General features: G+C 41.1%; 1 protein-coding gene across 1 annotated transcript; it reads left to right on the top strand.

The window, feature by feature from the left end:
• The first annotated feature begins 246 nt into the window (after positions 1-246).
• Positions 247-13,241, top strand: LOC126988684 (uncharacterized). Its single transcript, XM_050847038.1, has 12 exons — positions 247-1,024; positions 1,684-1,898; positions 2,173-2,336; positions 2,821-2,948; positions 3,305-3,504; positions 3,872-4,038; positions 8,252-8,289; positions 9,382-9,596; positions 9,951-10,114; positions 10,545-10,672; positions 10,933-11,132; positions 12,269-13,241. Exons 1-12 carry the CDS (start codon positions 907-909, stop codon positions 12,434-12,436), a joined length of 1,905 nt encoding a protein of 634 aa, XP_050702995.1. The 5' UTR covers positions 247-906; the 3' UTR covers positions 12,437-13,241.
• Positions 13,242-13,947: the final 706 nt, after the last annotated feature.

Below are 13,947 nucleotides of genomic sequence, written 5' to 3'. Positions count from 1 at the left end.
ATATTACTGATGACAAAGGTAATTATCGTTTTTTTATCGTTAAAATGAACTTATATAGTGGTAGAAATATATTGAATGGCTTATGTATTTAATAAATGGTCGTGTTAATATAGTTTGCATACGTGTCCCATAGATAACACACTCAAAACAGTATCCTATTTATTATTATTATGTAAGTAAACAAGTTGCTCAGTGCATGAAATTACTGTTAAGTGAGTTATTTGAGCACTATGGTAGCGTTCCACAGTGAGTATCAGAGAATATAGACAGACATCAAGACTTTCCATCGGGCGACAGAGAGCTTATATATTTTTAAACGATTCGGCGGCCAATTACACTTATTTGGCACTAAGAGGAGAATTCGCGGCTATATGATAGAAACACACAAACTGCTGGATTGACTCGAGAATCTTGAGTTTTCCCAATTCTTCCAGCTGTCCAAGAGAAGACACCATTCTCAGGGGACACAGCCTAAGTTGAGTAGGCCTAGGCACAGAACACTCAAGAGAGGGAAGTTCTTTAATGCAAGGGTAGTGAATAAGTGGAGCAGCTTGCCTGGAGAAGTTATATCCAGCGTCAATACTTTAAAAAATCAGTACGATAGAATGGAAGAACAGTGAGAAGAGGCACCTTATGAACAAAGCTCCCTAGTCTCTTTACTATCACCAGGTAAGCAATCACCAGGTAAGCAATCACCAGGTAAGCAATCAACAGGTAAGCCAGCCGCCAACACCAACAGACTCACTGATTGGAGCAAGGAAGAAAAGGAGCTGCCTGGTTACAGTGGAGCCCCAGCTGATGGAATTCAACTAAGTGTAAGTTAACGCTCCATGCTGTTGAAATAGGTAAGCTAGTGTATGAATCATTTCTTTCCTCTGTGCAGCTGCGTCAGTGTCCCCGTGAGCCATGGCGGGCTGCAACGTACGAGAGGCCAAGAAGACTGATGCTGGAAACGTTTATAAGCTGATGCAGCAACACGCAGCCGAGCACAACACAGTTCTTCCAGCCCACTTGACGTTGGAGGGTACGACACTGCAGCATCTATTACCTTAGGTTAGGTTAGGTTATAGTCCAACCAAATTGTCAAGTCCGTTTAGGCGGAGGCTCCCACGGGTCCATTTCTCCCCTCTGCTCTGCCACACGGTCACAACACCTGTTTTTTCCTATCATATGTTACCTTTACCTTACATATGAGAGGAAGAGATAGGTGTTGGGACTGTGTGGCAGAGCAGAGGGGAGAAATGGACCCGCTGGAGCCTCCGCCCAAACGGACTCGACAATTTGGTTGGACTATAGGTAGCTTAGGTTAGGTTAGGTTAGCTTAGGTTAGGTTAGCTTAGGTTAGCTTAGGTTAGGTTAGCTTAGGTTAGGTTAGGGGATGCACTAGGTTGTGGCTAAAGGTGTGTCACGAGTCTTACAACTGATTATAACAAATTTATGGTAATGATAAATCCAGGCATTACATATTCCCACTGCTTCCTACTTATTAGTGCCTTACAGGGTGATGTTGCAGTATTACACCACATCACAAAGAATATAATTACAGGTTACCTTATTCACAACTACACTGTGATAAATCTGGGCAGTACACTCTTGCTGTAGGAGAAGAAGTAAGACCTTTTTTTATTTACCAGTAGGTGTTGACAAAGGAAACAGAATCTCAAGAGGCATTATTTCTTTCAGCGTTGGAGGAGGGCGGTTGGGGTCCATCAGCCGTGTTTCTGGCGTGCGTGGCAGAGCGTGAGGGAGGCACCGAGGGGGAGCTTCAAGGCTACGTCCTGGCCCACCGCACATACTCAACATGGGAGGGTCGCGCCATGTGTATAAGGGAGGTCTTTGTCATCCCTGCGGCCCATCAGTCAGGTGTGGCCAGACAGCTGTGCAGGAGGTTGCTTCAGGTGTGTGGCTGTATATGGTTTGTAGTATGGGTGTTAGGACAGTATGTGTTCATTATGTTGTTGTGAGTTGGTAAAAATGTATTATTTTCATGTACGGTAAGGAAGATAGCCTAATTATTTAGTGTAGAAAATTACTGTTCTTTTGATTTCATATTTCTTGAGTATTATTATTATTAGTAGTATTAGTAGTTTCCAAAATAAGTCAAATAATCACTGTAGCTCAAGATCATCCACTCCAAAGACCACTAAAGACTCCCTCTTGTCCCCCGAGCAGGCTGCCTTGGACCTGGGTTGTGCTCGCTGTGATGTGCTGCTGGACAAAGGGAACAAGGTGGGTGTGACCTTATTCGAGAAGCTTGGGGCACAGAATCTTACTGAGGCTGAGGATTGGCATTTCTTCTCCATGGATAAGAAGGCCATGGAAAAGATGGAGGCAGGGTGAGTAGAGGAAAGGCTTGATCTGATGGTTGTTCATATTCTGTAGTAAGAGGAAGCTTACGATAGATAGATACAGCTAAGATATAGATAAAGATAAGATACAAAGAATAAATAAAAGGAAATTAGCATGAGGGGTCAGACAGTAGATAGGTATATATATAAAAGATACAAATGAGATATAGATAAGATTTAAGAGGTAGATAAAAGCAAATTAGAATGACCTACACCATCATCATAATTTTCAAACATTGTATATTACTATTAGTCCAATGCTAAATAAAGGCCTTTCCTAATGTCCTCCACCTCTGTCTGATGTTAGTGTACCCCATCCTGCTCTGGTAAATGCTCTAATATCATCCCTCCACCTGGTCCCTATCTGCCCTGACTTCTACAATTTCCTGGTTCACTGTTACTTTTATCATCCATCTGTTAGCTGTTCTACGCATGATATAACCTGACCAAGTAAATTTCTTTATGTCCACAGTTCCAAGGCTCCAGAACCAGTTAGAGTGCGCCCAGCCAGCCCCAAAGACTTCCCGGGTATAAGGACCATGATACAAGAGTTGGCAGACTATGAGAAGATGCCTGAAGGTCCCAAGATTGATGCCAACAGTAAGTATATCCTCGTAGATCTAAGGCTTGTATTCTCAAACATTTTGGGGCATGCACACCCACATTTGTTAAGGCTTTCATTGAGGTTGTGTCAGTAGTATTCCCATGTGTAGTTTTATGAGGCCAGTGAGTTTGACAAGGCTTCTTTTTGCTGGAGCAGTGCATAGTGAGCCTTTTCCATTGCTATAAAAAAGTAAATAAATAAATAATAATTGTTCTAGTTTTACGAGCCTAGTGATAGTCTGATAAGTCTTCTTTTTGTTAGAGCAGTGCTTAGCGAACCTTCTTTTTCTCTTATCTTATGCCGTTGAGATGAATAAATGAATCTAAAATCAATAAAACTTGTACTTCCTCAGCAATGCTCACAGACTCCTCACCACTCGGCCACTTCTTCGAGAGCTTTGTGGCGGAGAGCAACGAAAGCTTACTTGGCTACATGCTGCTCTACCACACCTTCTCCTCCAAGGGCCGAGGGATATACATGGAGGACCTGTACGTGAGGCCAGACCACCGCCACCAAGGCCTCGGATCAGCCCTCATGGCCCAGGCAGCTCAAGTAAGCGTGGCATCAGGCTTTACATTACTCAGAGGCGCGTATTTACTGGTTTCTGTCCCATAACTGTTGGCAAGAAACACCAGTAATTAACCATTTAAACGATAACCATATATGAAGGCAGTTATTTGGGTGATGAAAGCAATTAATGAGTTGGAAATCGGCAAACATAAGATTGAGTACAACAATCTGGCAACGTTCCCTAAGATTTAAAACCTGCATTGTGTATTTCCTTTTCTTATTCTTATTGCAGTGTGGCCTTACTCTACGGGCCAGTTGCCTTCATTTACTCATTAATTTTAGTGTTCATTTTTGCATCTATGATCTAAAACCTGATTTCTGTATATTCTTATTCTTATTATTGTTACAGCGTGGCCTTACTCTAGGGGCCAGTTACCTCCAGTTCAGTGTCCTCGGCTGGAACACACCGAGCATTGGCTTCTACCTCCTCAAGGGTGCCACCGACCTCACTGCCGGGCAAGGCATTCAAGTGTACCGCTTTGTGGAGGCTGCCATGAGGAAATGTGTCGAGAAATAGTCGTTAGAGATTTAATAAGAACATAAGGAGTCTGCAAGGAAAAGAGTGTTGTTATATAAAGTTTGAGAGGTGGTGGACTTGTTTATAACTTTTGTATGAGGAAATGTATAGAGAAATAGTAGTAAGAGATTTAGTAAAAGTGAAGAACATTTATAAGAAAGTTAGAGAGGTGTGGAGTGTGTGTCTGTGCCTTTTAATACGGGAGAAGAGTGTTTTTATATTAACTTTGAGTGTGTTTATAACTTTTGCACAAGGAAATGTATCGAGAAATAGTAATGAAAGATTTAGTAATAATATAAGGAGTCTGCAAGAGGGAAGAGTGTTTTTATATAAAGTTTGAGTGTGTTTATAACTTTTGCATGAGGAAATGTATCGAGAAATAGTAATGAAAGATTTAGTAATAATATAAGGAGTCTGCAAGAGGGAAGAGTGTTTTTATATAAAGTTTGAAGGTGTTTATAACTTTTGCACGAGGAAATGTATCGAGAAATAGTATTGAAAGAGTTAGTAATAATATAAGGAGTCTGTGAGAGGGAAGAGTGTTATTATATAAAGTTTGAGTGTGTTTATAACTTTTGCACGAGGAAATGTATCGAGAAATAGTAATGAAAGAGTTAGTAATAATATAAGGAGTCTGTGAGAGGGAAGAGTGTTTTTATATAAAGTTTGAGTGTGTTTATAACTTTTGCACGAGGAAATGTATCGAGAAATAGTATTGAAAGATTTAGTAATAATATAAGGAGTCTGCGAGAGGGAAGAGTGTTTTTATATAAAGTTTGAGAGGTGTTGAATGTGTTTATACCTATTGTTTTTTTCTATATAAATACAGAAATATACCACAGACTTGTTTATATCTGAAGTTTCACTATTCCAACCTTGGCAGTATTTGAACCTAATTTAAAACAAGAAGAAAAAGATGAAAAAAGTAATAATAAAAATAATGATAATAAGTAGAGGAAAAAAAAGACGAATTATAATGATGATGATGATAATAATAATAATAATAATAATAATAATAATAATAATAATGAAAGTGGTACAATCTGCTCCTCCTCCCTCCACAACCTCCTCCACCCTCACAGCAACCTCCTCCACCCCACAGCCTCCTCCTTCTCCACCTCACAACCTCCTCCTCCACCCTCAGAACCTCCTCCTCCACCCTCACAACCTCCTCCTCCCTCACAACTTCCTCCTCCACCTCACAATCTGCTCCTCCACCCTCACAGCCTCCTCCACATCACAACCTTCTCCTCCACCCTCACAACCTCCTCCACCTCACAAACTCCTCCTCCACCCCCACAACCTTCTCCTCCACCCTCACAACCTCCTCCACCTCACAAACTCCTCCTCCACCCCCACAACCTCCTCCTCCACCCTTACAACCTCCTCCTCCTTCAGCTTCAGCTAGAAACTCCTCTGGGTTGGGTTATAAGTCCATCTTTATTTAATAGCCTAATATATAAGGTTGCACAATTTTCATTTTCATGGTTATCAATGTCATTATAATATGTTGAAGACATTTTCCTACAATATTTTCTAAACCTATTTTGACCCTCAAGCAAAATTAAACACGTTCAATGTTACTGAGCTCATTGATAACTTATATATCTTCACAGTACCTTAGAATCGCACAGAAAATTTATTGCAGCAACTAACTCATTATAGTGTGTGGTGTGTGTGTGTGTGTGTGTGTGTTAAGAATCCCCTCCACCCCCACTTAAGTACTTTACACTAATTTTCTCTCCATATGCTACAGTTTTCTGCAAGCAGGTAACGGAAAGGAAGCAAAGTGCCTTAATTTGCATTGATGTAGCTTGGGTAGTGCGTCGGTCACGTGGCCCATGACATGTACATTATCAAGGCTCATGACGTTCAGGAGGCGGCAGCGTCCCTCCCTGCAGGCACGGGGCAGGCGATGAAGGGATATGTAGGTGCTGCCATAATGCTTTACAGCGATAAGTATTGTTAAATCCAACTATCACGTCATGGCTGAGTTGATGACGTTTCCCTGAACTCTTATTTTGTCTCTCATCCTTGGTCGTTCTATATAAAGGGACTCTAGCCTCTCTTAGCCGTCTCCCCGCCCTGCATGACACACTCCGCCCCGTCCATGGCTGCGCTGCCCACATCGGACAGTAAACAATATATAGATTTCTAAAGCACACACACACACAAGAATATCACAACACTATCAGAGTGGTAGAGGAATGATAATATTCCCTCACAGCCAATATTACATGAATGCAAAAATTTAAACATGAAGTACAAAGAATATAAGGTGGCGCAGATGACGGGCTTTTTTTCTTCTTCTTCTCTTGACCTGTGCCACTGTATCGCTTCTTAATTAGGTCCTTCACATTGCGGGGGAGAGAGAGAAGGGAAGGTCAGGGTTGCTTAGAGGAGAGAAAGAAAGTTAAGGAAGACAGACAGAGAGAGAGAGAGAGAGAGAGACAGCATGGCGTTCTAGCACGGAAAAGATCACCTAAACTTCCCTCATTCCACACCTCACAACCTCCTCTTCCACCCTCACAACCTCCTCCTCCATCCTCACAACCTCCTCCACCCCCACAACCTCCGCCTCCATCCTCACAACCTCCTCCACCCCCACAACCTCCTCCTCCATCCTCACAACCTCCGCCTCCATCCTCACAACCTCCTCCTCCACCCCCACACAACCTCCACTCAAGGCAATGATCCCTTCGCAAATCCCAGATACCATTTTTTTCTAATCTAATCTTATCTTCTTTTAATTGTGGTACGTTAATAAGGTGTAAGTGATTGACTGATTGATAGTTTGTTTCTTATCATTATATAAGTAGAATAATCGTATGAGTGAATTACATAAGCACAGCGGTAGTCTTCATCATCAGGGAACTCCATCCCAGTAGCATGGCAGGTATTGTAAGAAACTCATGGCATATGGTAGTAAAGTATAAGTATTGAACAGTAGCATTGTAGGTATTGTAAGAAACTCATGGCATATGGTAGTAAAGTATAAGAATTGAACAGTAGCATGGTAGGTATTGTAAGAAACTCATGGCATATGGTAGTAAAGTATAAGTATTGAACAGTAGCATGGTAGGTATTGTAAGAAACTCATGGCATATGGTAGTAAAGTATAAGTATTGAACAGTAGCATTGTAGGTATTGTAAGAAACTCATGGCATATGGTAGTAAAGTATAAGTATTGAACAGTAGCATGGTAGGTATTGTAAGAAACTCATAGCCACAAGCATATGGTAGTAAAATATAGGTAAGTATTGATTGATGCCGGCAAAAGTACACCTCAAAGGAGAAAGGAGGAACCTGCCACCCCAACCCCCAGGCAATACAAGTATATAATGCATATCGAATCAAGGATGTCAGGGCTATATATAATTAATCCAATCAAGATATCTTGGGGTAAACTAGAAACTGATGTATTTTTCCTCATAAATTGATGAGTTTGATGACTTGATCAGCTCATTCAAAACTAGACTGGACAAATGCTCTTGAATGTATTCTAACTAAATTGTTACAAAATATTGAGGTGAAAGAGAAAAATGATAATAGTATGGCCTTATAACTCTAGAAGATTGAAAAGTGGAAGCCACACAAGATATAATTCTCAACCCGGTAGCAGCGGGGATCATGTTTCTTAATGGTCCCTCCAAGCGAGAAAAATGAGAAAAAATCACCCCTCACACAAACCATTTCATAAAATATATCAAGCATTTGTGATCAGATTATGTATCATCTATTTTGGGGGTTTATATCATGGCACAAATTTGACACGTCGCTGCTACACGGTAAAGCCACAGATTTGGCCCGTCGCGCTGTTACCGGGTTAACTTTCTTTGCAGTTGAAATAGATAATTGAGCTAGCTTGTGAATAATTTTCTTCCCCTCATCAGAAGCTTCAGTGCTGGGAGCCAAACATGATGTAATTCAGAACTTTAACCCGGTAGCAGCGACGGGCCAAATCTGTGGCTTTACCGTGTAGCAGCGACGGGCCAAATTTGTGCCATGATATAAACCCCCCAAAAAAAGATGATATATAATCTTATTACAAATGCTTTGATATATTTTATGAAATGGTTTGTGTGAGGGGTGATTTTTTTTTTTTTTTCTTGCTTAGAGGGACCATTAAGAAACACGATCCCCGCTGCTACCGGGTTGAATAGAATTGAAATAGATAAGATAATGTGTGAATAATTTCCTTCCCTTATACAGCTGCATCAGTGTCCCCGTGAACCATGGCAGGCTGCAGCGTACGAGAGGCCAAGAGGACTGATGCCGAAAACATTTATAAGCTGATGCAGCAACACGCGGCCGAGCACAACACTGTTCTTCCACCCCACCTGACTTTGGAGGGTAAGACACGCTGCCCACCACTGCCAGATTGTCGTACTCAGAGCATAGTATTTACCGGTTTCTGACGCCTAACTATTGCCAAGAAACATCAGGAATTAACTATTTTAACGATAATTATATGCAAATCTCCTTATCAGCATCCACGAGACAGTTTTTGGGTCAGAAGTTGATAAATATAAGAGGCTGAGTAAGACAATCTGGCAATATGGACAGCAGCATCTATTACTTCTAGGGATACACTGGGATGTGGCTAAAGGTGTGTTGTGAGTCTTATATCCTACTATAACACCCATCACCTTCAACCCCATACTGTTGTTCACCAAGCTGCTCAGTAAATGGCAACTTTGTTCTCATAGTTCTAGTACTGTAAGTGCTTTCGGTAGGTTTTCTGACATTTTCTTCATAATCCAATTGTTATGGCTTATAGGAAAATCTTAACTCGAAAGACTAAACTGCCTTTGAATTTTGAAGTCTAAGGAGAAAACTGCATGAAACAAGATCACCAGTTCATGTAATGCCTGGATTTATCATTACCGTACCCTGAATAAAATTCCCATAATGCAGGAATATTAGAATGTGGTTGAAAATAGTGCTGCTAAAATAAGGCAATATATACTGTAGTCATAGGAACTTTACGGTGAAGACAAATCTGAGCATTACATTCATTCTGTAGGATAAGAAGAAGGCATTTTTCAATTACCAAACTATAACAGAGAGTTGCTGAGTAAGACCAGATTAAGGTGGTTTGGACATGAACTTTGAGGTTGAGGGCAAAAGACCACCAGGAAGGCCAAGGAAGACGTGGAGAAAGGTGGTGGAGGAAGATATTAGGAGGCTGAACATCACGGAAGAAATGGCTATGGACCGGCAACAGTGGAGGAGGCTCATATCCCGTCCAACCCCACCATAGGGAATAAATGGACGTTAAACGATGATAAAATTGATAATGATGATGAAACAGAGAATCTCAAAGGCACGATTTCTTTCAGCATTGGAGGAGGGCGGTTGGGGTCCATCAGCCGTGTTTCTGGCATTTGTGACGGAGGGTGAGGGAGCCACCAAGGGGGAGCTTCAAGGCTTCATCCTGGGCCACCGCATGTACTCTCCATGGGAGGGTCGTGCCATGTATATCAGGGAGGTCTTTGTGATCCCTGCGGCCCGTCAGTCAGGTGTGGCCGAGCAGCTGTGCAGGAGGTTGCTTCAGGTGTGTGGCTGCATGTGTTTTTTGGTAGCCTGATGGGTGAGTGGGATACCTCTTTGGCCAACTGGTTAAGGAGTGGCTTTCCCGTCTCACTGGTCGTGGGTTCGATCCCTGGCGCTGGCAAAACCTTTCCTTGTCCGGATTAATTTCTTGTGTGTTTCATTACGCGCGTTGTTCATGTGAAATTCTAGTGAAGTGAAATTCGTGGGCATTACAGACACGTATAAACTAGTAACATAAAAAGGGAAACAGAAGCAGTAAAAGTAGTTTCAAGATTAACATTTAAATAAACACATACTCAAAATCATTTAATCCAAGGACCACTAAAGTATTAACAGTCCCATCCCCCCTGAGCAGACTGCCTTGGACCTGGGTTGTGCTCACTGTGACCTGGTGCTGGACAAGGCAAACAAGGGAGGTGTGAGCCTGTTCAAGAAGCTTGGGGCCAAGAATCTTACCGAGGCAGAGGATTGGCATTTCTTCTCCATGGATAAGAAAGCCATGGAAAATATGCAGGCAGGGTGAGAAGAGGAAAGGCTTTAGCTTGTGTCTGTTTTTCTTTTCTGTGGCAAGAGGAAGCTGACAGTAGGTAGACAGACATAGATATTTAGAAAGATAGGTAGCTAGGTATAGATAGACAGAAAGATAGAGAAAAGATATAGATAAGATAGAAAGGGTACATAAATTAGAATGACCTTTAACATCATCATCATCATTTTCAGCCATCATATAGCAGTCTGTTCAAACCAAGCATTTATACCACTTTTATATATAACTGATATTTGCGGCAAACGTCGAGGCAGTAAACCATCTCATTCTATAAAGAGGAGTCTCGTGAACATGGTGCCATAACCAGAATATAGATAAAACACAACGTAAGCGAAACATGGAAAAATATATCAGTTCTACGCATGATATAACCTGACCAAGTCCATTTCTTCACTTCCACAGTTCCAAAGGCAAAGAACCAATTAGAGTGCACCCAGGTAGCCCCAAAGACTTCCCAGGTATAACGACCATGATCCAAGAGCTGGCAGACTTTGAGAAGATGCCTGAATGTCCCAAGCTTAATGCCAACAGTAAGTATTCCTTTGTAGATCTTCAGAGGCTCACATTCTCTTGACAATTTGGGGCTCACACACCCACATTTGATAAGCCTTCCATAGAGGCTGTGTTAGTACTCCCATGGGTAGTTTTATGAGCCCATTGATAGTTTGACAAGGCTTCATTTTGCTGGAGGAGAACTTAGCAAGCTCTTTTTTCTCTTATCTTATGCCCTTGAGCTGCTACCATTACTAAGAAAAAATAAAAGGATTAAATAAAACTATCGTGTTCGCAGCAATGCTCACAGACTCCTCACCGCTCGGCCTCTTCTTCGAGAGCTTCGTGGCAGAGAGCAACGAAAGCTTACTTGGCTACATGCTGCTCTACCACACCTTCTCCTCCAAGGGCCGAGGGATATACTTGGAGGACCTGTACGTGAGGCCGGACTACCGCCAGTATGGCCTTGGATCAGCCTTCATGGCCCAGGTGGCTCAAGTAAGTGTGGCTTCAGGCTATACATTAGGGCCCCATCAAAGGCTAACAGCAGGGTAGGGAGGCAGAAGAAAAGATCCTGCCCCAGTAGCTTGGGTTGTAAGAGTTGCCAAAGTAAATAGGAGCTAAAATTAACCCGGTAGCAGCGGGATCATGTTTCTTAATGGTCCCTCTTAGCGACAAAAATGAGAAAAAATCACCCCTCACACAAACCATTTAATAATATATATCAAAGCATTTTTGATCAGATTATGTATCATCTATTTTGGGGGGTTTATATCATGGCACAAATTTGGCCTGTCGCTGCTACACAGTAAAGCCACAAATTTGGCCCGTCGCTGCTACACAGTAAAGCCACAAATTTGGCCCGTTGCTGCTACACGGTAAAGCCACAAATTTGGCCTGTCGCTGCTACTGGGTTAACTCCGGAGGCTTTACATTAGGGCCCCGTCAAAGCCTAACACCAGGGTAATTTTTTGAGCAACTAACCAATTTTCCTGTTCACTTCTTCCCACTTTGATTAAATTGTGGAATGTACTGGATTGTATTAGACTGTTTCTCTTTCCCTTTATTGATATTGATAATTTTAAGGCAAAAGTCAGCACCCAGATGTTATATATATACACTAACTCACTTTTATAGCTATTGTTTTTGTCCTAAGTCTTTTTTTATGCCTCTTATTTTCCCGGCAGCTCCTGGAAACTTATTATCTATACAATGTTACCCTTATCCATTAACTTTAGCATTCAGTTTTGGACCTAAGATCGAGAGCCTGCTATGTGTATTTCTTTTAGTAGTAGTAGTAGTAGTAGTAGTAGTAGTAGTAGTAGTAGTAGTAGTAGTAGTAGTAGTAGTAGTACAGCGTGACCTACCCTACCCCGTTACCTTCAGTTCAGTGTCCTTACAGTTTTACACCTATGATATAAAACCTGATTTGTGTACATTATTATTATTATTGAAGCAAGTTACCTCAAGTTCAGTGTCCTTTATCCATTCAGTTTCGCAGCTACTATATAAAACCTGATTTGTGTGCTTTCTTATTATTTTTGAAGCAAGTTACCTCCAGCTCAGTGTCCTTTATCCATTCAGTTTTGCAGCTACTATATAAAACCTTATTCGTGTATATTTCCCCATGACAGCGCGGCCTTACTCTAGGGGCCAGCTACCTCCAGTTTGTTGTCCTCGGCTGGAACACTTCAAGCATTGACTTCTACCTTCGAAAGGGCGCCACCGACCTCACAGCCAGCCGGGGCATTCACTTGTACCGCTTTGTGGAGGCTGCCATGAGGAAATGTGTCAAGAAATAGTAGTAAAACATTTAGTAAGATTGAAGGGCATTTATAAGAAAGTTGGAAAGGTGTGTGGAGTGTGTGTTTACAGGTTTTGTATGAGGAAATGTGTTGAGAAATAGTAATGAAAGATTTAATAAGAGTGAAGAGCATTAGGAGTCTGCATGAGGGAAGGTGAGGTTAGGTTAGGTTGTTGCGTGTGATTTAAGCTTTTGTATGAGGAAATGTGTTGAGTACTAATAGTAATGAGAGATTTAATAAGAGTGAAGAACATAAGGAGTCTGCAAGAGGGAAAGTGAGGTTAGGTTAGGTTGTTGGATGTGTTTATAGGTCTTGTATGAGGAAATGTGTTGAGAAATAGTAATGAGAGATTTAAAAAGAGCGAAGAACATAAGGAGTCTGCAAGAAGGAAGGTAAGGTTAGGTTACGTTGTTGGATGTGTATTTTGTATGGGGAAATGTGTTAAGGAATAGAAAAGAGAGATTTAATAAGAACATAAGGAGTCTGCAAGAGGAAAGGTGAGGTTAGGTTAGGTTGTTGGGTGTGTTTAAAGCTTTTGTATGAGGAAATGTGTCAAGAAATAGTAATGAGGAGTCTGCAAGAGGGAAGGTTAGGTTAGGTTAATTAGGTTGTTGGATTTGATGATACCTTTTGTACGAGGAAATGTGTTGCGAAATTATCAGAAATAGTAATTAGAGATTTAATAAGAGTGAAGAACATTAGGAGTCTGCAAGAGGAAGGAGTGTTTTTATATAAAGTTTGAGAGGTGTTGAGTGTGCCTATACCTTCTGTTATCTTTACGTAAATACAAAAAGGATTTATGTATCTGAATTTTCAATATTCCAACCTTAGCAGTATTTGAGCCTAATTTATGATGGAAAAAATAGATAATAATAATAATAATAATAATAATAATGATAAGAAGAATAAAAAGGAGGAGGAGAAGAAAGAGAAGAGAAGGAAAAGAAAAAAGAAGAAAAATCAGAAAAGGAACAAGCAAATAAAGAAAAATAGGAATAATAATAATAATAATAATAATAATAATAATAATAACAACAATAATAATGAAAGTATTCCTCCTCTTCCTCAACCCACAACCTCCTCCTCCACCTTCACAACCTCCTCCTCCACCCTCACAACCTCCTCTTCCACCCTCACAACCTCCTCTTCCACCTTCACAACCTCCTCCTCCACCCTTACAGCCCCCTCCTCCTCCACCTCCCACAACCTCCTCCTCCACTTCTATCCGGTCCCAACTCAACACGAGAGAGAGAGAGAGAGAGAGAGTTAAATCCTTCATTCACGAACATCATTATAATATATTCCTGAGACTTAATAACCTGAATCCAATCTAAGCATCTATAGTAACCTAAAAACTTCAGTAATAATTAAAAAAACTATATACAATGTTCTTATCCAGCGTTCATGTACGTATTAGGGTTACAAATTCTTGGTATATAGTCACTTATTTTGGGGTCATATTGCTAACAACGTATAAGGGGAGAGATCTACACTAATTCATCATCATT

The sequence above is a fragment of the Eriocheir sinensis genome, chromosome 70 (assembly GCF_024679095.1).
Source record: "Eriocheir sinensis breed Jianghai 21 chromosome 70, ASM2467909v1, whole genome shotgun sequence".
NCBI lineage: Eukaryota > Metazoa > Arthropoda > Malacostraca > Decapoda > Varunidae > Eriocheir > Eriocheir sinensis.
Note: the sequence above shows the minus strand (reverse complement) of the source record. Positions and strands in the feature narration are given on the sequence as shown.